At 45.8% G+C, this 25,018-nt stretch overlaps 1 protein-coding gene across 1 annotated transcript in view; it reads left to right on the top strand.

Moving 5' to 3' along the window:
* LOC144162859 (muscle, skeletal receptor tyrosine protein kinase-like) overlaps positions 1 to 25,018 on the top strand; it is a gene marked incomplete in the record, with an annotated part of 645,867 nt that overhangs the window by 580,790 nt on the left and 40,059 nt on the right. The window contains 1 exon segment of the mRNA XM_077693565.1: positions 11,161 to 11,291. Coding sequence (XP_077549691.1) covers positions 11,161 to 11,291 — 131 coding nt within the window.

Raw genomic sequence — 25,018 nt, 5'->3', positions numbered from 1 at the left:
TTTTTTGTATGCGTGTGTAAACGTGAATTCTGGAATCGGAAAGGGATCGCCCAACGGCGCTGGTCAGGCCAGAACGCGGAGAGTAGTAGATCAATCATGTCCGGGCGGCCGGCTTCCCTGCAGAATCATTAGCGCACTCCACCGCGAGCCCGGTGCCCGAACATAGCCGTCCATATAGCATACTCGGGTCGTGGCCCCGGGAAATTAACGGTTTTTCGCCGAGTACCGGACGCCGGTCTTATCGTTCGCGCTTGGCCGATGGCAGCGATTCCGCCCCCGCGCACGTGTGTGCTTATGTGACCGCGCCGAAAACGCCGGAGCGTTCGCATTCGAAACGCTGCGTTTAGCATGGGAGGCGAGCGGAAAAGCCACGTTTCTAGGGGCTGTCGACAGCGGTAGGCACGGCGAACAGTTGCGCGTGGTGGGAAAGCCGGTGGGCTGCGCGAAGGGGGAGCCCCGGAACGCGAGCTCGGACGAGTGGGTCGATACACCATCTGGTTGAATTTGTTGCGCGCATGTTCGTTGTGTCCTAGAGCTGCTTTTTTTTTTTTTTTTTGCGAACCATGTCTCGGCTTGTCGAGTTGTTTCGTCTCCTTTCCAATGAGCTACTCCCACGTTTATCTGCACTCGCTTTAAAATATTCTTTTTGCGTATATATTCTGAGATGTCGTTCTGCCGTAATTAGTGTGTGTTTATCATCATCCTAAGGCAACTTTATTGAATGGGTCTGGGAATTGATATCAACAACTATTTAGATCACCCCGTTTCAAAGGGGATACCCCTAGAAAATCAATCAATCAATCAATCAATCAATCAATATGGACGAGTGCACAAGCTGTCGGTCCTAATACTTGTATTTGGACCGATGTTTATTATTGTGTATTATTGGATTGCTGGATTATTGGATTAGAAGTGTATAATTGTGTTGAAAAACAAGGCAAATCGCAGAAAAGCAAAATCAAAGAATTACGCAACATCAGGAAACTATATACATGTCGATTATACAAGTAAAACAGTTTACACGTCAATTGAAAATTTTTTGCAAGTTTAGTTTCACTTGCTACTACACTTCATACTTTCGCACGAAAGAAATCAATAACCTTGCACCGTACACCACCCATATTAATCGATATAACGCGTATTAATAATTACTGAACGCGATTATTTGAAGCCGCTGCCTGGGCATCGCACGTCTGCGGCTAACTTTCTGGTGGAACTGGTAAACAAAAATGCTTTCGAGCACCGCGTCGTTTCCGCTTTAAGAAATCCCAGGCGCTCCAACTTGCTGCTGAGGTATACCCACTCAGTTTCGCCTCGTACCCCTGTGGAAATTTCTTTGCTCTGAAGCCTATATTTGTTTCTTAGATGTAGCAATTTACGTTTTGTGCGTGCCAGTGTGAAATGTTTTGTTGTGAAATGGTATGGGGCGTACCGGGGCAGTGCATTTGAGGTATCCTTTGGTTAGGATCTAAATAAAGAGATACGGGTGAGACAATCCGAGTTGAATCGCAAGGTTGGCGTGGAGAAGCAGGTAGGAATAGGGGAGGGATGCTCTAGCATCGCGATTGGCGTGCGAGTATCGGCGTATCTCTGTTTACTCCTCATTTCAATCTGTGCGCCGTGTTTTGATTTCTCCAACACCTTTCGTCCTAACCTCCACGTACATGTACGTGGTTCTGTTCGTCATAAGGCCACGCTGCAAATGCCCGGATGAATAGACGAACGTGTTCGAATTTGTGCGGCCACAAAACCGCTGCCAGGCTGTCAAGCATTGCTCCTGTGCAGCACTCAGCGGTGGCTTCTTGAGGAATGCGGGTAATCATCATCATCATCAACAACAGCTTATCTAGGTCCAATGCAGGACGAAGGCCTCTCCCATTGACCTTCAACCGCTCCAGTGTCGTGCCGCTTGAGTTTACCCCCAAATTTCCTTATTTCGTCCCTCCAATCGAGTTATTGGTCTTCCCCTTCTTCTGGTCCCGTCTCTCGATATCCACTCTGTTACCCTGGCGGTCCGCAGGTTGTCACTTCGTCTAACTACATGGCCAGCCGTAGACCGTTTCGGTTTTCCTTTCTTTTTTTCCTGCTCGCCGCAATTATTCTCCGTGCCGCTCTTTATTTCAAGGCTAGAGATTTAAAGGAGCCATGAAGAGAAAATACAACTTCGTTTAATTTGAAAGAACTAGGATTCAGTATCTCACTCGGCTCCATTAGAGCCACGAAAGATGTTTTTTTAACGAAAAAAAGAGGAAGAAGTATTTAAAAACTTTCAACTTGTGCGCCACAGTGACGTGTTTTGAGCAAGAATGACGTCATACAGGCCAACAATAAAACACAATTTTGAGTGCGTTAACTGCACGTTGGCATTCAAGTGATGCGGTCAAATGGAACTAGATGCCCCATTACAGACGTCCAATCATGTGTCGTCGCGACAGGTCAGTTAGGCGGCCGCCAATCCCACAAACAAGGTTCCGTGACGTCATAGAAAAGTTGCGGGAAATTGGCTAGGGGGTCGCGACTGCTTCACACGTTTTCTTTACTATCTCCGTTATTTGTTAGAAGATTGCGATGATATTGGTATCATTGTTATCGGGACTAAGCACTCTTTCTAATAAACCGAACTTGTATTTTGTATTCATGGCTCTTTTAAGTGCCTCATTGTGCGACAAACTGGCGTTAATGTAGTTGTTGTCGGTTACAGGAAATGGCTTCCGCTGTAAAGAGTAAAAACACATTCGAGTTCATATACGATGTGATACCGGGCTTTACTAGTAGAAGCCGCGCATGCGCTGCCACCACGCTACGTCAGCGCGTTAGCCTAATACTCGCGGTGCCGACGTCGCGTAGCGTGACGGGTGAACGTGAAGGCACGTGAGTAGAACACGTGCTCCCCAATCCGCGGAGAACTCTGGCTCTGGGGAAGCTGTGGGCGAAGTGGCGCCAGTCTGCATGTCGATGTAATTCGTGCCAAGAAACATTGAAATCTAACCGAAGAGAGAGAGACGCAAACGCGGTGTAGCGGTAAAGAAGGCTTTGACAAGTTTCGCCTCGTATTCGCCTTCAAAGCACTTTGTGCCCCCAGGCATTTCCCTCGCGTGCCTATAGCTGTTTAAAATGATTGCCCTCGATACCCTGGTATGTATCGAGGGCGATCACTGCTTTCTTTGCCTACGCACACCCAATCGACACCCGCACGAGTGAGTTCGACCCCTTTGGAGGGGTACTCCCTTGTTGCTCTCATTTTTCTCTCTTACGCTCCGCTATCGTGGCCCCCTTCCTTCTGCATGGGGATCAGCCGGAACTCCTTCGATCCTGCCCTACGTCAGCGGAGGCGTGACCGACCTCTTTCCTATATGGGACGCTAGGTCGCCGCCTGGGTCATCGACACCGTTTTTTCGTTTTATCAGCGACGGGTATTGTCCCGACATGGAAGCATCAAATTGTGGGTGAACACGATAAACGTGCAGTCACTTGCAGCTGCAATATTCAGTTTCTGACCGTCTGCGCCCTTTCACGGTGAAAGAGGGGCCCCAAACTGATGATGCTGGTAATCATAATATTCCGGTGAATAGATTGTACTGAGCCGAAACCTGCCAAGTGGCTCATCTTTGATAACGCGTGCAGGATGTAAAATCAGCTAAAAATTACACGTGGAACGAAATGAATGCTTAAAGGGGACTCATCTGATCGCATTCCTGTTGGACTTGCTAATTCATTTCCCACGGGCTTAAAAAGCATCGGGCACCAATACGAAGCGTTCTACAAATTCATAGAAATGGTCCTAATGGCGTAGTTTGCTTCTTTTAGAAATATATCACTTCTTTACTGAGATAAAAAATAAAAAGAAACGTATTTTGGTTTAACGAGTTTTCACTAGATGGCGCTAGTAGTCTAGCAAGCAAGATATTTATTTTATCATTTCAGTACAGAAGTGACATATCTCTAGAATAGGCAAACTAAGCCGTTCTGAACGTTGATATGTATCCGTAAAGCTTTTAAGTACGTGGTTCATGAAGTATTAATTACCGTAAGAATGCTAACAGGTGAGTCCCCCTAAAGTTCCGCTTTAATCGTATGCGCTGGGTCTGGAAGTCGCCGCGCTGTGTCTCGTGCATGCAATCAACTTATCTTACCCGTATTAGGTGCTCCCTGCTTTTAACTAACGCTGTTACATTGGGCCCAACTTTATCAACGTCTCGTGGGTCGGGCGGGTGAAGAAACTTAAAATTCCCAGTAGTCTGTCGCACAGCGTGAAAGTCTACGCGGTTGGCGTGAGAAGTCCTGAAGTTGGTCCTCCGTAACCTGAATTAATTACCGACGGGATCCCACAGGGCCCGCCTTTGCGCCCGTTCCTTTTCTTTTCCGTCTCTCTTTTTTTTCCCCCCACTTCCTCGCTCTTCGTGTTTCCGAGGCCTCGTAATGAGACATGACGTGACTTGGCTTTAATTAGCTAGTTTCATTCCGCATGCACCTCCCGTCTTAGCGATTTGCATAGCGCGGCCCCGGGCTCCTCTGGGATTTGTTGATTTGCTCAACGACTACTATTCTTCATTTCGCTGCGCCGGAAGCTTTAATTCCGGCGCCGGAAAGTATTATGCAATCTGGTGGTTCCCTGTCTTAGCGTATAGGGGAATTAACATTTCGTTCTTACCAACTCTTGGACAGACACTTGTTTTGTCTTTCATATCAAGCGAAGGCCCATTGCTACAAAGTTAGAGCCAGGATCTTATACCGCGACGCTGTTAGTGCGTCTGCAAGCGCCGCAAAGCGTTTGCGCACGCTTTGCGGTGCCCTGGGTGAACGCACTGAGTGTAAATTTCGTTGGAACAGGGGCCCTCCAAGAGAGGTGTTTGGGTAAAAAGTTTAGGCTTGTTCGTTAACTAGGCTGTCCGTCGACTGTGGCTGAAATCTCCCGTTTACCCTGGTTAGAGGCGTTAGAAGAGGGCGCTTGGATAGTTTGCTCTTTGTCGTGAAAGGATCAAATGGGGCGGGTGGATGAAATGTGTAGGAATGTGGGGCACTTTACGGGTTATGTGCCAGCAAAGTTGGATGTAACATCCGGTCTTGGAAAAAGCAAAAAAAAAAAAAAACTAATGCAAGTGCATGTTTTTTATATTTTTATTTTTCCGTAGACTTATGAACTAATATAGAAATAAAGTTTATTCCTCCCCCCTCCTCCCCCGTAGAAGAATTGAACGCTGCAGAGTAGTTTAAGGTGAGGTCACGGGGTACATCTCGGAATTGACGTCGGAGCGAAATTTCATAGTTGTGAGTTACTTAAGCGTTCTATGCAACACCACTTAAGGCATATTTTCTTCTCCCCGCGCCCTCCGGCGCAGTAGTCGCCAACAAGCCGGAACTGCGCTTCGGCCTTTACTTGGACACTCAACGACGTTCAATTTGGCATCAATAGTTTTACATTCACAACACAATAAATGTTTTGGTGTCCTCGGATGTTTTCATGTGTTTCTTTGTTTTGTGCATGACTGTTTTCCGATGTTCTTCCGTCTGTATAAACGCTGGTTTCATTTCTTGTGTGTTCCCATTTTTTGTGTACGCCGTTGCTCCGATCGTGTTCATTTGTCTAAGGTTGGCCGAACACTACCTGGTGTTCTTGCAGAGTATACTGTGCGCCTCTAGAGTGTCGTATCCGTGGAGTTAACATTGTGTTAATTTTCAGCTCTGATCGTATGTCCCCGGTCTATGCAAATGTGCTTCCTCTGGCATCTTCACGGCTTCCCTGGAGTTCAGTGCCGTCATTATTGCTCTATTACCGCCGAACTAATAGAGTCTTATTAGCACCATCGCTACCTAATTATTGCAATCTCATTCCTGCCATTGTTTTGAGCGCAGTACCGAAACATTCTCTCAATTTCTCAGTAACTCGCGTTTTTCCCTGTTTCGTCAAACTCGTATTTCCGATGTTCTACGAGACCCGTTACCGATGTCGTTTGGCGTATTCGTCTCAAAAGTAATCCGCTTTTTCTCGATGAGCTCGAAACGCAAGATCTGAGAATCAGGCGGTCGTGACGCCGAGTAATGCAATGTAGCAAAGTAATACAGCGGTCGGTTTGTTAAATTTTGAGAATATTCCTGTACATCGGTCGTTTCGGTTTCGTGCGTTGAATGAAGGGGTACGGCAGCCTCTAGGGTTCTAAAGTATTGCTCTTGCTTTTCAAACGCTGAATGTTGTAAGTACGAATGAAATTAAGATTATTTTTCTTATAATAAGCGGTATGGCTTGGATGAAGGAGCTCTTCCAAAACGTCTCGGGCACAATAAAGAGAACGATGGGCGCCCATTCCGTACTTTTCTATGAAAATACTTTGAAGGCGGTCCGATACACAGAAGACCCTCCGCGCGATCCTCATTGCCTCTAAGCTATGTAGTCAGTCCTGTATGCCTTGCACTGTTCTTGTTCTTTTAGCTACGTATACTTCCGTAGACGGTAGGCGTGTACTAGGTACGTTTCTTTGCGCAAGCTATTTCGCAGATGTCTCAGCGCTGAAAGAACATCCGAGGGCGTAATAGCGCTCGAAATACTCCCCGCCCTGTCGTTATTACCGGACTAAATCGAAATTAAAACAACGACGTTCCCCCGAGCGCTCCCTTTGCTTAATTCCTTGTCCAATATTTGCGGGACGTTGGACAAGGCGACGGTTTTGTTATTTTTGCTTTTCCGCCTTCTTTCAGCGGCGGGGAGCCGGAATGGAAACATTGAACGTTTCTTTTAATCCGCTGGCTAAGCGCTTGCATAGACCGACTGGCTTTGTCGTCGCCAATTCCCATTTTTTATGACCCGGCGGTCTCCGCTCCTATTGTTCGGCTTCTATTTGCTGCGCTATGTTGAAGGAACGCGCCCCCGAATTGAGATTAAAATGGCGGCGTTCTTACGCATGGCCTTTGTGTTCGTACAATTAGCCTTCTTTTTCTAAATTCCCATCTGAAATTCTTTTTTTTACCTTAGTGTTACTTCTGTGCTTTTTTTTTCTTCCTGTTTTTAGCCCAAGGCATGTTCTGTGTTCTTTTCGGTTGGCAGCCGTACGTTTCAAAAGCCTCGCGTTTGTGCAATAGCGAGGCTTGAAGCTTAGCAACGCTGCTTCATTCAAATGAAGTGGGTGCAGTTCGACGTTGAAATTTGTCGCGTAGTGTGAGGTTTGCGTCCGGGGCAAAAAAATAGAATAAGAATCGTAATAACGCGGTCGTGATTAAGACACCGAGTTTGCTGGGGGCTTATGTCGCGCTAGAATGTAGCTGGCAGCCCCATTTGAATGGAATTGTCGTCGCCTGTTGTGTTACTGTTGGGACGTTACGAATGCGGACCTTTCTTCATTTGCGAGGGAAACTCGCTTGCTTTTTGCGGCTTCCTCAACCGTGCCCTCGCTCTCCCTCGCAGCTTACAAATAGAGAGTTTTTGCATACCGTGCGTACCGTGCGTACCGGGACCCAAGAGGGCATGGGCGCATTGGTTCACATCGAGTGACATAAATCCGCTGATGCGCGGCCGGCCCTCGTCGGGCCCGCGTGCGCATGCGATGTCGAGTTTCGGTACACGCGGTACACACAGCAAGCTAACACTTTAACGTCGAGCTGGCGTGTAGGCTTCGCCGCAGTGTCTCGTGGAATGCAAAGAAGCACCCTTACAGACACCGTCGCTTTGGCAAATTATAGTTCCTGCCTGAAAACAATAGCTTGTTTTCTCGTTCGTACATGTTGTCGGATAATGGGTGGTTTAATTTTAAAGCCACGACGGATATGTGACGGGTTGTGTTGAGTGTTGTTAGTTGTTTGTTAGTTAGTTGTTAGTTGTTGTTGGGGTGTTTGTGGTAGGTAGTGCACCTAGGCAACAATGCGGTAGTATTATCAAGGGTTTAAGATTTTAAAAAATGTTCACAGCAAGCGTTATCCTCAAATCTTTAGGGATTATTAGCAAAAGGACATACTTTCACGTTTCGCCTCCGGGCTTTTGGTGGAACTTGAAATCTTTTAACCAAAAATCTACTTGTATTTATGTCCTATCTTGCGGCCGCATTGGTGAATATATCTATTCGAACAATACCGTCTTCATTTTAGGATTGCCTGAGAGTCATCGCTTGTATCCGCTAGATGATTGGATTCCCGCACCCTCCTCTAGCCGCCGCACGTCGTTTCTTCTTTTCCTCGTTTTTATTTTTTGCTAGGAGTAAATTATTTATTTATATATACGCTTTAGCAACGTTCTAGCGAAATCTAAACCAGTTGGATAGCCAAATAAAGTAAATAAAAATGATATGAATATTTGGATGACCAAGTAAGGGTCATGGACGTCTCGGCGTTCTATTTAGTCCGCCATCGATAGATGTATTCCAAATATTTCTTCACCCAGTCGTTGGGAGGTATGGAGAGAGCGTATACCAACTCCTAGAATCGCGACATCATCCTAAGCTGTTGTATCTTGTTCACGTCTTCTAAACGTTCGTTGGCCGAGTAAAAAAAAAACGCCACAAATACTTCGCAAGTGACACTATCGAACCACGCACGGGTCTAACATTTGGACTACCAAAAGTAGCACCGGCAGCGCCACATACAAAGCTTAACAAGGCGTGAAGGGGACAACTTGACCCACAACACCCTGATGGTCGGTCCGCGCCTTTCGATCGCCCCCAAATGCTCCGCAGGTCCGCAACTTGCAACACCTGCTTCATGACAAAGATGCCGCAACATTCGCATATTACTGTAGGAGCACTTACTCTTGGAGTAACCTCTGATAACGTTAGCACGGAATTAGCAAAATCAAGTCATGTCTAGCCATTCGGCTAGTGTATAGGTGTAAGACCTCGAACGCACGTTTTTTGGCATCCACGTCACAGGGTTGTTTCCACTCGATGTAGGTGCGAATCCCTCCCGTCTTCCCTTTCGCCACCGCATTAGCGAATCCCTAGAGTGACAGTAATGGAGAGAGGACAAACGGCGGCATTCGTTCCTGCGAAAAGCACTTCACCACCTCTTTATCCCGGAAATACTTTCTGTTGCTTGTCGGCTTCTGTCTGCCTCTAGTGGCGCTGTGTGTTACATAAAAATGCGGCAAACAGAGGCACAACGCGCATTGACAGGGCGTTAATGCCTTGTGGCGTGGGTGAGACCACTTGGTTCCGGTCAGCGAAGGACACAGATTGCTTCGGTCAGCGCCCTGGTGTCCAAGCATACACTCCAGGGAACCGGGTTGCCCCAGAAAAGTTCGTAGCGGGGTTTACTGGCGTCCGATGGTTCCTGTCGTACCTCCAGGGAGGCAGAGTCAGAAAGACGATTTTTTTTAATGCGTAGCATTCTTTGCCGAATGCCCCCACAGCCAAGACCGTGCAATGCCTTGCATTTTCCATAGAAAAAATGCAGATTTCGCGGAAGTGACACCTGTAATCATTATCATAGCCTAAATGAAGATAATTGGGAGGACAGAATTTTGTAAAATCAAAATTATGATAAATAGAAAGCAGAATTTTCGCAAAACTGATCCGACAAAATAAAAATATTCATCTTATACTTCTCCCTCAAAAAAACTAACAATAAACGAAAAAAGCCCGCATAAAAAACGTTAAAAATCGAATTAAAAATTAGCGTATACAAACCAACTGTACGCCTTGAATCCTCGTAAACAAAAAACATAATTAGCGAAGTAAGAGAACTTCATCGCTATAATGGTATAAATTTACGTCATTGGTGAAAGAAAACAAAAGAAGACTTAAAAAGAATAAAACTATCCAACGTCTTTCGCTACTCATAGCCGTATTTGGCTGTAACGAACTCACTCTCTAGAAGAGCGGCATAAGAATGCTGCGCATTAGTAGACAATTCTCTGAATTTCTTCAGATTTTTTTGTTCTTTTTGAGCCACGCCATTTGAGGAGAGCTCGTGGGCTGTTGCGGAAGCACTGAAATAGAAGACAAGAAGAAAGCACTGTTGGATGCAAACTGCGTTCTTTTATGCCTACAGAGCTAAGAATCGCGCATTTCCCCCTATGGAGCACTATTTCGATGTTGCGTGTGAACTTCCCGCGTAGGACCTTTTTTTGCAACAACGAAACGTCGCAAACCTGATTTTCCCACGGTGTATCGAAAAATAAAGCAGTTTTCTTGAACAGTATCGCTATAGCGCAAACCCTGTCTCGACGACTGCACTCGTGCGTCATAAAAAAACGACATGGAGCTGACCGGTTCCATTTAGTGACAAATTCTGTAAATGCCATGAGCTCTCAACACAGAATATGTTTACCGCCCTACTTTTCTTAAACCGCATTATAATCACAGCAATATCCCAGTCTCATGATGCATGATGAGTATTCTAAGTGCGGAGCACCTTAGGTGCCCGGGACGTGGTCCGCCCAGTGTCGTTGGGCGTCGCGCAAGTCAAACGACGCATACCCACTTATGGGGATTGGGCAAGAAGAACTTGTTTTAGTCGTGAAAAGCAATTAGGCAAGACCGAATAGGGGAGAAGAAAAAATGATTTAGTTCAGGAGAAAGAGAGAAAAGAGGAGTGCGAAAGCAAAACAAAAGTCAACCTGGTCCGAATAGTTCTATTACTGCAGACGAGTCCTCTCTGCAACAAATGAGTGGATAGCATAACACATATCCCTATGGCAGTGGCCCAGCTTCTTTGTACCCCAGAAAGACAAACGCACTGAAAGAGACAATGGCAGTCATGGGAGTCGGAGGCGAGTCTTCAGCAGCCTTCTCCGATGATTACTGTTGTTCCTCGCTTCGCGGCGCATGTCCGTACGGGAGTCGGGCAGTTAGAGAAATCGGGCAATTTGAGGGGTTATTGCGCCCCAGTTGATTAAAAGATAAACAAAAGTGAAACACGGAAAAAAAAACCTGAACACGGAAAAATAAAAGCAACACACGCAAAAAGAGAAGCAAAACACAGGAAAAGAACAGAAAACCACACACGAATGAAAAACGAAAGCAAAACAGAAATAAACACAAGCACAGAGTACTCATAACAATAACACAAAGGAAACATTGGCGAGTCACTGCTGCGCACTTCCAACGGCTTTCACGTTGAGTGGAACTGCATCCTTTTTTTCTCTTTTTCCTAGTCTTGAAACTCCCCTGTTGAGCTGCTTCGTACGACTCGAACGTTTAGCTTGTTAACAAATCAGTCTTCCTCTACATCTCTTTCCAGTGCCGGCCAAGGTGGAGGGAGGAGTGCGAACTACCGTGCTCAACACGTCTGTGGGAAGTACCCTCGTCCTGCGGTGCAACGCCCACGGAGACCCACCTCCCACGGTAACCTGGTGGAAGGACGGAAAAAAAGTGAGCTTGCGTGCATTCTTCTACACGGCGAAGAGCGCGGAACGCGCTCCCGGACCGTTTCTCAAAAGGCTGATTGACATTCTCTGTTAGATTCATTCTTCACCACAAATGGTTTACAAACGCAGGTTGCGTGCAAAGCGTGTGTCTTGTGAACTTTTGCTTGACTTTCGCTTCTTTTTTGTGCGTGTGTTCGCTGGAAATAGGTTAAGACAGACATTTTTTCGGTTGATATACTCAGCGTTCTCTACTTTTAACCTGGCTAAATTCTTTCGCGAATAAACATGATCACGCGAGCCCACTTAACGACGCTTGGAAAAGGCAAACGGCGGTTTGATTCGCCACAGTGCCTTTTGGTCGGTTTTCGGTTCTCAAATAAAAAAATTCCCCGCATTTCCCCGAGGGGAAGAATGTGAAAGTGCGAATGCACGAGTTGAATTTGCGCGGTTCGGTAATGTTCGCGAAAGTGAGATCACACACACACACACACACAACTACAAAGAAAGAAAGATGCATTTATTCACAGACACCTATTTGTGTTGTCGTTGTACTTGATTGCTAGAGCGGATCTCAGCTTTGAAATTTCGTGTCAGTACTCCTTTAAGCGGGTGCATTAGCCCTTCTCACGCCCGATTCCTGGCCAATCCCCCACGTGGGTATGTGCCATGTCAGCGGCCAGGCAGCGCGCGCCCATCTCCCCCCGTTGCCAAGGAAGACGAGGAGCGCGCGCACCCGCAGCTGTTGCTATGCGGACTACGGCGGCGGACGATTCAGGCTCGCTTAAGAAGTGCATTCGCACTTAAAATGTGGCGAGCGGGAAGAAACATCTTTCTTAATTCAGCAAAGGGTGCCACACGACATTCCCATGCTCGAGCATGGGGCAGGCGCAAGGGAACAAAAACTCAGAAAACTCAGCCCACCCGAGCGCACGTGAGCGTGCGCCTCGTGACTAGCGCCCGGCGTCGGCCAGCTCGACTTTCTAGAACGCATGCCCAGCGTTCATGGCGTGACCTCTCGCGTGATGTTCTCCTCGCCAGTTCACGTGCGTTCGCGCCTGAAGTGGGGAGCACAGAGGCCGAGTTCGCGCTACACACGCCAAGTGCGCGAAGCCGGTTGCCGCAGGTTCTAGCTCGTGCTAGCGCGGTCCACTTTGGGAGAGATGTGAAAGGCTGTGGACAAAACGATACGGGCCTGCCAGTCTTGGACAACTATCAGCGGCAAGTTCGGAAATCTATGTGAGGTGCACCAGCCGGGTCTTCGGCGAAGGAAGAGGGGCCACGAACTCTGCTGTTTCTATAGCCTTGCACCGCTAATACAAGCTGCTCCAATTTTTTTTGTCTTCCAAACTTGCGATTCGGTGCACCGAGAAAAGAATTTTAAAATTAGCATTGTATGGGGAAGAATACCAGTCTGTTTTTCCTCTCAACTTCGGGGGCTACTTTTCTGAGATGACTGCCCTCGCTCAAATATAAACATCAAGCGGTAGTTAGAATGCGACACGCCTAGCTAATGGCAAGAATAGACCAGCGACCGTATTTTTCGCGGCCTTCGTACTATCCCTGTCCTGATGCAGTTGTCCTGTCCTGATGCATCACTCGCGGCGGGGGTTCTGCGCCTGCGTGAGGGGCGCTTTAGCTGGTGTCGTCTGTCGCATCACAAATAAATGTTTAGGGCGGCTTATAATGCACTCTCACTCTGTATTACGTGTCGTCGAAAAGTCACTTGCCTTCGACTGCTTTCCCTGGACCGTGCCGTCCTCATTGCACCTACATGCCTGAATCGGCGTTTGGGTGGCTTCTCCTCAGTAATTGAGTACGGGCAGTGAAGTACCCTTTACAGGCACAGCTGATTTCTCGGCTAGTTATGGCTTCCACCCGTAATACTTACCAAAAAGAAAAATGCTGCGTCTAATCTCACGCAGCCGTGAGAATTACCTCCGGGAAATTCTCACGGCAGTTTCCATTAAAGTTTACTGGCCTAAAATTTGCTGAATAATATTACGTCCCAACGTAACCTAACGTAACATAACCTAACCTAACCTAACGTAACGTGGCATAACCCACCCAAATCCAGCCAACTTGCGGCAAACCTAATCTAACCCAGCCCAACGACACAGAACCCAACCCATATTAAATGTAATTCAACCCACTCTGGACGTCCTGGGCGTCGACTTTTTGATTTGGTAAAAAGCAGAGTAAAAAAAACTAACAAAATCACGATGACTGAAAAATTCCGAAAGCTAGAAAAAAATATCCCATTGTCGTACTTGAACCTGAGCCTTCTCGTTTAGAACCAAGTACTACACCACAGCCCTACAGAGGCAGCTGCAACCACGGCTTTTTAGCGAATACGTAACCCATAGTATCTCCGGGTAGTGTTCATAGCCAATGAAAGGTGGCTGCCCTGACGAATTTCTGACGGTAATTCTCACGGCTGCCGTGATAATAGACCAGGGTGTCGAACCGGAACCGGAACCGAACCGAAAACCGGAACCGAACCCGAATTTTTGCCCGGAACCGGAACTGAACCGGAACCGTATTTTTTCCGCCATTTTGGAACTGAACCCGAACCGGAACGAATCAAAGGAACCGTTCCGAACCGGTTCCGAGGCTTCAAAAATGTGATTTCTAGTTTTCCAGTTCGGTACCCTACCTTGCGTCTGAAGATATTTTGCCACTTCCCGGACAGAACCATGAAATATTTTGCGTAGTCTGCAGTTCCCAAGGCCCATCATGTTCTCTTCTAATTATTTCCCTCAATTTAATGTAAAGTTGTCCGTATATACTATCACTTTGCGTTAGGCACTGCCCATCTCTCCCAATTATCTTTTACGTTTAGAATAACTTAAGTTATAACGCCTATTACGAGGCAACATATCATGGAATATTCTTCATGGTTTCTCTACATGGTGTTTAAAATCGCCTAAAGTTTTTAATGTCTTGTTAATTCGCATGCATCCCTGTCTGCTTGTGAAGGCCTTCAGGGACACCATCAACAATACATCCATATCTTCCACTTATAGTTTGAATGGAAAGTTATATACAAACAGCACTGAGACACAAACACTCGCAGTTCTCAAAATTAACGTAACTTTTTTCTTGTATACAGTGCCGTTGTGTCTTTTGATTCCTGCTCTAAGAGAACATGAGATTTAAAATAATGGGGAATCCTAATTTCCACTTTTAAAGTATATTTGATGGCATTTTTATGTTATCTCGAATCTGTTTAACCTTAAACTTAAGAGGAGAATGGATTGAAGTCGATTAGTGCGGGTTAGCGGGTAGACTCGCCACACCCCCTCGCCACATCGCCTCTCCACACCCCCTGTTTCCTGGACCACGTGTGGCTTTCGTCATGAAGTGGATCCTTTAAAAGAACGCTCCGTCCACCTCAGCATCACTTGGCAGCGGAGGCAGCGAACAGAACGGTCGCCTGATAGTCGCCTTCCTATTTCACAGGTTTGAATATTCTGCAGTAATCTTTGTTCGCTTACTCAGTGTCTTTTTCTGTTGCCTCTGGTGCCAACCACCCAGTGTCATTGCTATTGTGTGCCCTTGTGTATAATCCCGCATTCCTTTGGTCATGAAAACTGACATTGCTGACCTAAGACGCGAGATCGCTGATCTTAAGCGTGAATTTGGAAAAGAAGTAAGGGAAATGCAGAAAAGCTACGAGGAAATTAAAAAAGAATATAAAAACACTAGGAAAGAAAATCTGGAAAGGCAAAAAAGCTGCGAATTCTTCAACAAAAGCTACGAGGAAATGAAAGAAGAATGTGAAACTACAAGAAAAGAAAACGCAGCTTTGAAAGTTTCAAGTTCGACGTTGTCATGATAACGGAAACCTCGTATACGAGTGACACAGAAGTGCTGCGCCTTTCGGGCTTCAACACGTTCTTTCTAAATAGGTCCTACCGCGATGTGGGGGTGTGTTACAGCTCGTGTCTACACAGCTTTCTTGTAGTACCATGAACGAATTTTCGACAGTTACGACAGATTATGAAGCTTTAACGGTGCAATGTAAAAATGCAATTTTTGTTGTTGTGTACCGCCCCCCTGATGGAAAACTCGAAAATTGTTTCGCATTTTTAGAAGACCTTCTGAATTTTGTTTCGTCTTATGGTTTACAAATAACTATTGGTGGGGACTTTAACATTAACATATTACAGGCAAGCGCACATTCGCGTGATCTAGAGCTCCTTTTCGGTTATTTCGGCTGCATGAACGTGATCAAAGAACCGACTCGTATGGGCCGTCTTTCCCAAAGTCTTATTGATGTATTTACAATCAGTGATACAAGTAGCAGTACCATGTCCGGTGTGATTGGTGTACATATAGGCGACCATTTACCTATATATATGTTCTCAATGCACACAGAAATACTAAGATGTAAGCAATTCCCCGAATCTTTCGCTTTTCACGATATTAATCAGAATACTTTGACTACTTTTCGTCAGAAAATTCCCTCTATTTGGTGGAACCCTTTACTTCTGTGCACCACTGCAGATGATGCCTACGATACTTTTCTTGAATCATATAAAGATGCATATAAAAAGTATTTTTCACTTAAGATCGTCAAGAAAAATAAGAATATAAGGAAACCATGGATTACAGACGAATGTCTGAAGATGATCCGTAAAAAAGATTTATTGTACCATAAGTTTGTAAAAACAAAGAACAGGGACGATTTTGTAGCCTTTAAAAAGTACCGAAACTTTGTGACAGAGTTCTTACGCTATACTAAAAAAATGTACTTCGAACATGTGTTTTCTGAGGCTTCCTCCACGGCGTGATGTCATGTGGCTGGAATTGAATAAACTTTTGCACCCACTTACCCCCCGTAACGACGACTTTGAATTGACAGTAGATAATAAACCACTGAAGAGTCAAGAACTGGCAACCAAGTTTATTCACTATTTAACGAATGGTATGCAATGCTCCCACAATGAAAGCGCTATGAGGTTCCTAAAGGATTCTAACCCGCACAGAGCCTTTTTTTCTCCGGTAACGCCTCAGGAAATATGGTCGATTTTCTTGTCAATAAAAATAGCAAGGCCATAGACATCGATAGGCTTCAGATTCGGCCTATTAAGTTTGTACTGGACCTTCTTGTATCGCCGCTTAGCCATATATATAACTTATGCCTTACTACTGGTGTTTTTCCAAAAAAGATGCAGCAAGCTAAGGTCACGCTACTGTTTAAATCCGGGGACAAAATCAATTTTTCCAATTATAGACCGGTTTCTGTACTTCCAGTTATTTTAAAAGGCTAGAAAAAGTAATCGCGAAACACCTTGTGTCCTTTTGTGACAAACACTCTATTATATCATCAAAACAGCTCGGTTTTCGTAAACATATGTCAACGAATTAGCTTTATTAACGCAAAAAGAATTAATAATCCAGGGATTTGAAGAAAAAAAGGTAACTTTAGTTATATTTATAGACTTTTTCAAAGGATTTGATAAAATTAGTAATTTAACATTGCTTTAAAAATTACAACATTATGGATTCCGGGGGCTTTACTCTTTTGCAATCTTATTTAGGTAACCGGCAACAGGCCGTAGCAATAAAGGAACACAACTCTTCTTCACAAGAAGTAAGGGCTGAAGTTCCGCAAGGCAGTCTTCTAGGGCAAATCTTGATTAATATTTATATGAATGATATCGTAGAAATTACTGACATTGCACATTTTATTATTTACGCAGATGATACCAGCATTTTCTTTCAATCGTGTGATACTACTCAGCTTTTGCATTTAGCAAACATAACTCTCCAAAAGCTTCACAAATGGATAAAGCAAACTCGTTAAAAATAAATACTAAGAAAACTAAAGCGGTGTTATTTTCACCAGCTCAAAGATCTGTTGACAGAATCCTCAGTTTTTACATCGTATCTGAAAAGATTTGTACAGTTCGTGAAATAAAAAGATTAGGCATTGTTTTTAATGAACATATAAAATGGGATGCCCATGTCGATCACGTCTGCACTAATTTATCTCGAGCGTGTGGGGTGCTTTGCAGGTTACGGCCTGTGGTTACATCAAATATTAAACTTATTCTTTATCATGCCATATTCACAGCTCACATCAATTACTGCAGCCTCGTATGGTTAACCAGTTCCGAAAAAAATATAATTAAGCTGCATTTATTTCAGAAAAAGCCCATTCGACATATCGCAACTGTACCATATGACTCTCACACCAACGAACTATTTCTGCAGTATAATTTGCTTCCTGTCCAATGTATCTACAACTTTAATCTCCTAACAAAGTATAAAAATAGCTTGCAACACAACGGTGTAGCATATCTAAGTCGATGTAGTTTAAGAAAACCGTTGGACGTACCGTACGAAATTAGGGGAAGGAGTACATGGTTCGTGCCGTTTTCCAGAACGAATTATGGCAATGAATGGTTGCAATCCCGAACTGCCCGCCTTTTAAATAACCTAGCCGAGAGTGGCATAGCTATAAATACAATTTCTAAGTGAGACTTAAGGAAAAGTTTACTGCTGAACATAGAACATTTTTAGCTGACAATCTATTAAGTGTTGTCTCTCGTGGCAACCTTGGTTTAGCCAAAATTACTTGTAATATTTTTCAATCGTTTTATTGGCATTGTCTTCATTCCCTGAAAACTTTAGCATCTAAAAAGTACCGTACACTCATTTTTGCGAATATTGTGTTTATTTTTTTTATGTGGATACTTCTGTAGTGCAGATTTTGATGAGTGTATGCATACCTGTATATAACATGACTTTTTCTTCAAGTTTTGTCTTTTGCTTTTTTGTGTCTACACAGGTTCCGTACATATCCAATATTTCTCTTTTTATATACCTGTGTACCCTGTTTTGTTTTTTAACCTTTATATGTATGTATGTACCTATGAGTTCCAATATGCGTGTATGTATATCATTTAATAAGTATCTTTTACAAACTGTAAGCTATAGTGCGTTTTAATGCTTTCTTTTATGTTTGTATGTAATATCAACATGTTAAGGCGAGATTTCCTTTTCTTAGGATTATTTCCTGTGCGTATGCTTTAAACTCCTGTTTCTGCTCTGCCACGCCAACCGTAATGTGCAAACACCTCGTCAAGCTGCAGTTTTGCAGCTTTTTGTGTTTGTCCTCGCATTTCTATGTACGAAATGCTCAATAAAGTTGAAGTTGAAATTAGTTAGGTGAGTGAATGAGCTAATGTGAATTGTTGGGACTGGTGTGTTGATTAATTTTGATTAAAATAATTAGCGTGTCAGTTAAGGCGGATTCGACGGTCGGACCAAACATGATATCTTTGGGGTCCTTGGCATTTGAAATTTTGCAGCGTTCTCCTTCCCGACCAATCAGGAAATTTTGTCACGCACAAAGCAGCCGCAAAGTTATGTGAAGACCGCCTGAATGCTATAAAAGGTGTTTCTTTATGCCCGTATTGCGCTATTATGTTGTTGCTATATTAAAATTGACATCTGGGACTAAAGTTAATAACTAATTGCCTAATGCATATTGTATATTCATCAAAGAGTTTTCAAAACGTGTGTATATATGAGGGGAGACAGTTGGAAAGAAACTAAACTGCAAGAAAAAAAGGGAGGGACGATCAACTGGTTTGATGCAATAGCCGCCCGATAGCATTCTTCAGTACCTTCTCTTTGTGTTACCGTTCTGCAGCCTCCCACAGGTGTAGCATCTCAACCGCCGAACACAACCCCCTCTAAGCTGAGGAAGCGGCGACAGCACGTGCGCTTAGCCAAAGCGGCGTCAAAACTCTCATAACAGACCCTTAGCAGGCGTGGCCCAACTTTGCCAACGGTCGATTGCATGTTACAACACTTCCGATGATCAATCAGAGACCACCAACGAGACCAGTCACGATTGTATGGGCGCCAGCTCATACTGGCATCCACGGCAAACAAGATCATCAACCTCGTGGTTCGAGATTTGACTCGCTTAGCCGGCGCTGATGAAGCCCGGCCCGAGTGCATGCATCCTGCAGTCACAGACCAAGAAGTTACTCAGCACTCTGGCCTCTTCCATAGAACGTACTCCTCCCCGCACAAATCGCTACCGATTAACCAGGAAACATTACTCCGCACCCTGTGGGCATACACCTTCCCACACAACGCCAGACTTCACCTCTTTGACGGGACACAACTCTCTCCATTGCGTTGCTTTTGTGGAGAGCCTGGGAACCTGATACACATAGTAGGCGGCTGCGACTAGTGTGCCGTAGATCCATCCAACCTTCACGTTTCCATAGAGAACTGGGAGACAGCCATGGCCAGCTGCGGCCTGGAAGATCAGTTGTTCTTGATGGAAACGGCTGTCAATTCGGCCCTTTCGAATGAGGACGCCTCTTTTAAACATTGCCTCGATTGAATTAAACTTCATTTTCTCTCTCTCTCTCTCTCTCTCTGCAAGTGATCATTACCGCTGCTTGTGACTTCACTTGGCTATCATCTTTCCTAGAGCCCAATCGCTGTCACCAGTCGCTGAAGGGCCATTAGCAAGTTCCTATCTCCAGTGGTTCCCTATCCAATGTCGTCTTATACCCGCCGTCAAATTAGTCTTTACAGCCATTCTTTCTTTCTAACAGCTCTGTTAGCAGATAAAAGATGAGCAGTAGGAAATTTTTCTAAATGCCACCTGCCACGCTTGGCAGTCGGAGCCACATACTCGTCACACTACCATAGAAAACATTTTGCGGGTACAGTTAAAGGAGCTCTTCAACACCTTAGATAAACTCGCCGCGGTGGCTCAGTGGCTAAGGCGTAGCGCTGATGAGCACACAGACGCGGTTTATATTCCCGGTCGCGGCGGCCGCTTTTCTGATGGAAGCGAAAAGCGAAAACGTCCGTGTGTCCGAAATTTCGTCGCACGTAAAGATCCCCAGGTGGTCAAAATTAATCCGGAGCCCTCCACTATGGCGCGCCTTGTCGTCGGCGTTGCGACGGCGCGTTAAACCCAACAGTAAATAAATAAATAAATAAATAAAACTAGGTAAATAAATGAATAAATAAAAGCAGCAAATAAATAAATAAACACTTTCGAAAACGCTTTGAATCTTCGTCGCATCTGGAAGCACTGCGAAAACTATAGCTATTGCCAGCACAGAGCAACAGTGCGTGATTTGTTCGTCGCTGCGGATACACTTAGGTTTCTGCTTCGCTTTTGTGGCTTTTTTTAGATGGCTATCAAATGCGTTCTATTCTGCAACATAAGGAAAGCCGGCAAACAGCCGCTACACCGCTGTAATGACGTCATTCAGCGGTCGAAGAACGCGAAGACCGGGAAGGAGAGAAAAATATTTTGAGCAAGTTTCTATGTTATCTGACGAGGAGAGAACAGTAATTTTTGGCTGAGGCACATTGCGACCCCATAGTATAATGCGTTGGTTGACTACTTTCTGCAAGCACTCAAGATTTAGACAAAAGTTGAAAAACGTGTTGCAGGGTCGCTTTAGTTTGGCGAAGACAAAATATTTGGACGAAGAAACCTTCATTATGAATTTGTTGTTATGCCGATTTGATAAGGAAACGAAAAACAAGCACAAAAAATTAACAGAAAAAAACACGCCTGCTTTTTTTTTCTTCGAACCCGTTTGAACCGGTTCGAACGGGTTCGAAGCGGTTCGAACCGGAACGGAATGGGGCTCTGGAACTGAACCCGAACCGAACCCGAAAGGCTTGAACCCGAACCCGAACCGAACCCGAAAAAATTCCGGTTCGACACCCTGTAATAGACACTACCAAAGAAAAATGGCTGCGGCTTAGCTCAACTAACAACCCCGGATATGCAAATCGAAAGCTTGGCTTAGCTTAGTTAAGTCTTGGTTTCGCTTGATCAACATTCGATTTAGCTATAATTATTATACTATTCTCACAAAGCCGGTGTTTGTCTGAGGTTGTAGTCCTGCTTCCGGCGTTTTCCTAGCTGAACGGCTCGCCGGGCGATATCTGCAAGGTGGCGAGACGCCGCTTTCCGACGGCGGCTCAGCGCCTCCAGCTCCCGCGCAGTGCTCAAAGAAGACTGCCCGGTTCGCACTCATCGATGGCCAAACGCGCACGCACGTGGCGAGTCACGTCGTCAGGCGCGAACCAGCTTCGGAGAGCGCATGCGCCAAGCCGGCAGCGGCGGCGGCAGCGGCTACCGTCGGTGGAGCCCCGCCCGGCGCGTCGCGTAATGTGTTGCCAAGAATACGGCGAAACTGCGGTCAAATGAAGGTGAAATTTACCGCGACGGCGGAACCGCTCGACGAGATTAGTAAAGCTTCGCTTTAAAAAGAAAAACAGGGTGTATGTGCTACAAAATTAAACTTTTTATGAGAGCAAATCATATCGAAGAATTAGTGCGGGGAAACTGACAGCGCGCTTTTTAAGGCGAAAATGTTAGATCTTTATGTTTCAAGCGCGTGGGTTGTGAGGTACAGGAAATCGTGAGATGCAAAAATTAATGGCGCGAGCCGGGCAAGGGAAGAAGCAGCTGTGCCGGCGTAGGGTCGGTAGAGGGCTCTGATAAGGGAGACGGAGCTTAACTCCGGGAGCGGGTAGGCCGCTTCCGCACGTGCAATACGAGTCGCCTAGACAGATGAAGGTGCCAAGGGGGGAGGGGGGCGAACGGGATACGCCTGGCGATGGCTAACTTCCGGAGCGAGCTTCGGTGGGTGATGCCCAGGGGGCTGGTGAAATGGTGACGGCCGCGGCCGAAACCAAGTGCAATAACAGATCACCAGAAGGTCCAACTAAGCTTTCGACTTTACATTCCTAGTGCTAAGCATCTCCCGGTATTTTTTCAAACGAAAGTTTCCTTACTGGGACTGGCGGCGTCCTGTCAGAAAACTAATGCATTTCCCCATAGACCGGTTGGTCGACCGTATAGCTCTGAGAAGATATCTGAACACATGGTGCGTGCGTGTAGCCGGGCTTCTGTTGTGTTAGAACGGTTACTTCGAAATCGCGAAAAAGGAACAGTCCTAGACAAAGCAATACACGCATCGATCACGAAGAAGGGCGTATCGGTATACATTTAGACTTTGCGTAGATGCGTGTGCTTATTGCGCGAATAATCGTCGCGTAGATTCGTTCTTCGTTTGCGATTTGGGTCTTCGAAGGTTTGACGATCGACTGGACGCACTTTTAGCGAAAGTTCTCACGCACTTTTAGATTTCGCGCTTCTCTCGACTTTCCTTAGGAAAGGATGGTAACATTTTTATGGTTCATCGCTTCAGCCTTTAGTTCATACCGCTTGCTCTTCTGGGTAAGCTTACCTGACGTGTCATCCATCAACATTCTCACTCAGCCTTGTCATGGTCTTCCTTGCTTACATTACCGTATTTTCGCGCGTATAATCCGCGCTTGCGTATAACCCGCACCCCCACTTTCCATCGACAAATAAAAAAAAATATATCCACACATATTGCCCGCATATTTTATACATAAAAGAATGAACCAAAGCTACTACTCAAGCAACATTGCACATTTGTTTATGCTAAAGAACTTACCTAGATGACTACGTAACTAGATGACTTGCTGCATACATTTTTTCAGGTTGGTATATTGTTGAGCTGTGTGTTCAGAATAAGCACCGTCAATGGATAACAGTGGCTTAGTCGCTATAACTGCTTTAGGGGCATCACGGCCCAACGTGCGTTGCGGCGAAGTTGCACCAAAGGAAATACCTCGCATATAATCCGCACGCCTACGTACTTCACCCCTGAAATTTTCGCATTTTTGGTGGGGGTTATCAGCGCGAAAATACGGTATCTAATCAATCACGTATCCTAGAGGTATGGTCAATCCTGTAACCGACGACCACAGCCGTTGTGGTCGCGGTGTGAGAAAGCTTCTGCAAGCGCCGTTGAGCTTTAACTCCTTTCTAGTTTTTCCGTTTTCCTTAATTTGTATTAGTTTGCTTTTTAAACGTACAATGCCTGCTCTGAAGCCCCTTCCGATTAGTTTTTTGGCTGGCAGTGTTTTTTTCGCTTCAGCTTATCCCTACTTTGTGATGTTCTGCTGGCGCTGCGTTTTCGAACCGCCGTTTTGTTTCTGTTGCTCCACGCGCGAGTGAAGCGCCCAAGCCCCCGTAAAACAAGTTTAAGCAAGAAAACAATATACGCTACCGCTTCTGCATCGCCTAAACTCTCGTGTTGTCGAGCGCTTCATGGATAAGCCGGTAAATTTGATATAGAGGTAGAAGATCGCGGGGGCGGGCATGTAGAACACGGCGATGGCCATGCAGTGGCATATTATAAAACAGGCATGATCCATCATTTTCGACCATTCTTGTGCGCTGGCGCGCAGGCACGTACGCTCCGCCGACGTGCGTGGAGAGCCCTCGTTCTCCCCTACGAGGCAGCAGGTTTCCCTACGGGGAAACCTGCAGCAATATGCGGGCGGCGCCACTGCACGCGTTCGGCGCTGGCGCTGGGAATGTCGCATATATTCAGCGTCCAAGGGAGTAAAGAAGTCAAGCACGCCCTGTATGCGGGCGATATAAGCTATATCATTATAAAAATCTGTTTCAGTTTCAGTTTATTATTCATTCCAAAAAAGTAGTGCAGTAATAGTAGTATGCAGACGAGGGTCCCAAAGTTAAAAACTGTATCGGGACCCTCGATGCATATCAGGACCCTCGAATTGTTGTAACCGGGCGGCGGACGTAGTTCACACGTATGCCAACCGCTGTGGCTTAGCCTGAGCCCCACAGAAGTCGGTCTTGATCCGAGTACAGAAAGGCCGCCGAGACCCGGCTCGCGACATCAGAATCTGGTTCGACGGAATACCCATCAACCCAACATCCTGTATTGAAATTTTAGGAATGACACCAAGAGAACACCAAAAACACCTTGCTCCTGCGTAGCCTCCAAGAATGCACGGCACAAATTGTTTGCATGCTCCGTAGGGTGGCGAACGAGAGCCGTGGACTCAAAGAGCAAGACATTGCTCGCCTGGTGCAATCCTTCATCGTGTCCAGAATCGTGTGCGTGCTTCCTCGTTCGGTTCGTTGCACGTTTAAAAAAACCTTATAAGCAAGACCTTGCGCTCCCCACAAGTACCTCTACGGTTCGCCTCGTGGCCTTTAACCTGCACAATATTATCGACGAACTGATCTTCGCTCACCAAACAGCGCAGAAAATGAGACTCGGGGGAACCACCACCGGAAGGGAAACGCTACACAGAGTACGCGTTAAATTTCCCCCCTGACATTTGAACCCGAATTCTGATCCGATTAATCATCCCCAGAAATATGTCGCCTTAACATCATGAGCGAAGACGACAAACAAGGGCTACGGCACTGGAAAAGCAATATGGAGCTCACGACCATACGTGGCAGGATATGCCAGGCAGGATATGCCAAGCGGTTGTAACCTCGCGAACGGACCTGATTACATGCCTGACGCTACACACATCTGACACCCAGAAGGCGGAAGAGGCGGCTACAGCCCTTGTTCCCTCCCAGATAAAGGCCAAAGTAACTATTTCCGATTGTCAAGCAGCCTGCCGAGCTTACCAAGCCGGTAGAATTTCAAAGCAAGCGCTCAGGGCTCTACTGCAATGACCCCCGTTGAAGCAATTAATAATCATATGGATCCCGGCTCATTCTGCTCTTCGTGGTAACCATACTGCACACCTCTTGGACTGAGAACTCGCCCACCGGGCACCGCAAGAAGATTCGGAGCGGGCGTGGCAATCACTACTCACGTGAGATACGCTGATATTACCCAGCACTACCGAATGACA

Source organism: Haemaphysalis longicornis, unplaced genomic scaffold (assembly GCF_048455015.1).
Source record: "Haemaphysalis longicornis isolate Haplotype H1 unplaced genomic scaffold, Haemaphysalis longicornis Haplotype H1 scaffold_12, whole genome shotgun sequence".
Taxonomy (NCBI): Eukaryota; Metazoa; Arthropoda; class Arachnida; order Ixodida; family Ixodidae; genus Haemaphysalis; species Haemaphysalis longicornis.
The sequence above is the reverse complement of the archived record's forward strand: the minus strand, read 5'-3'. Positions and strand labels throughout refer to the sequence as shown.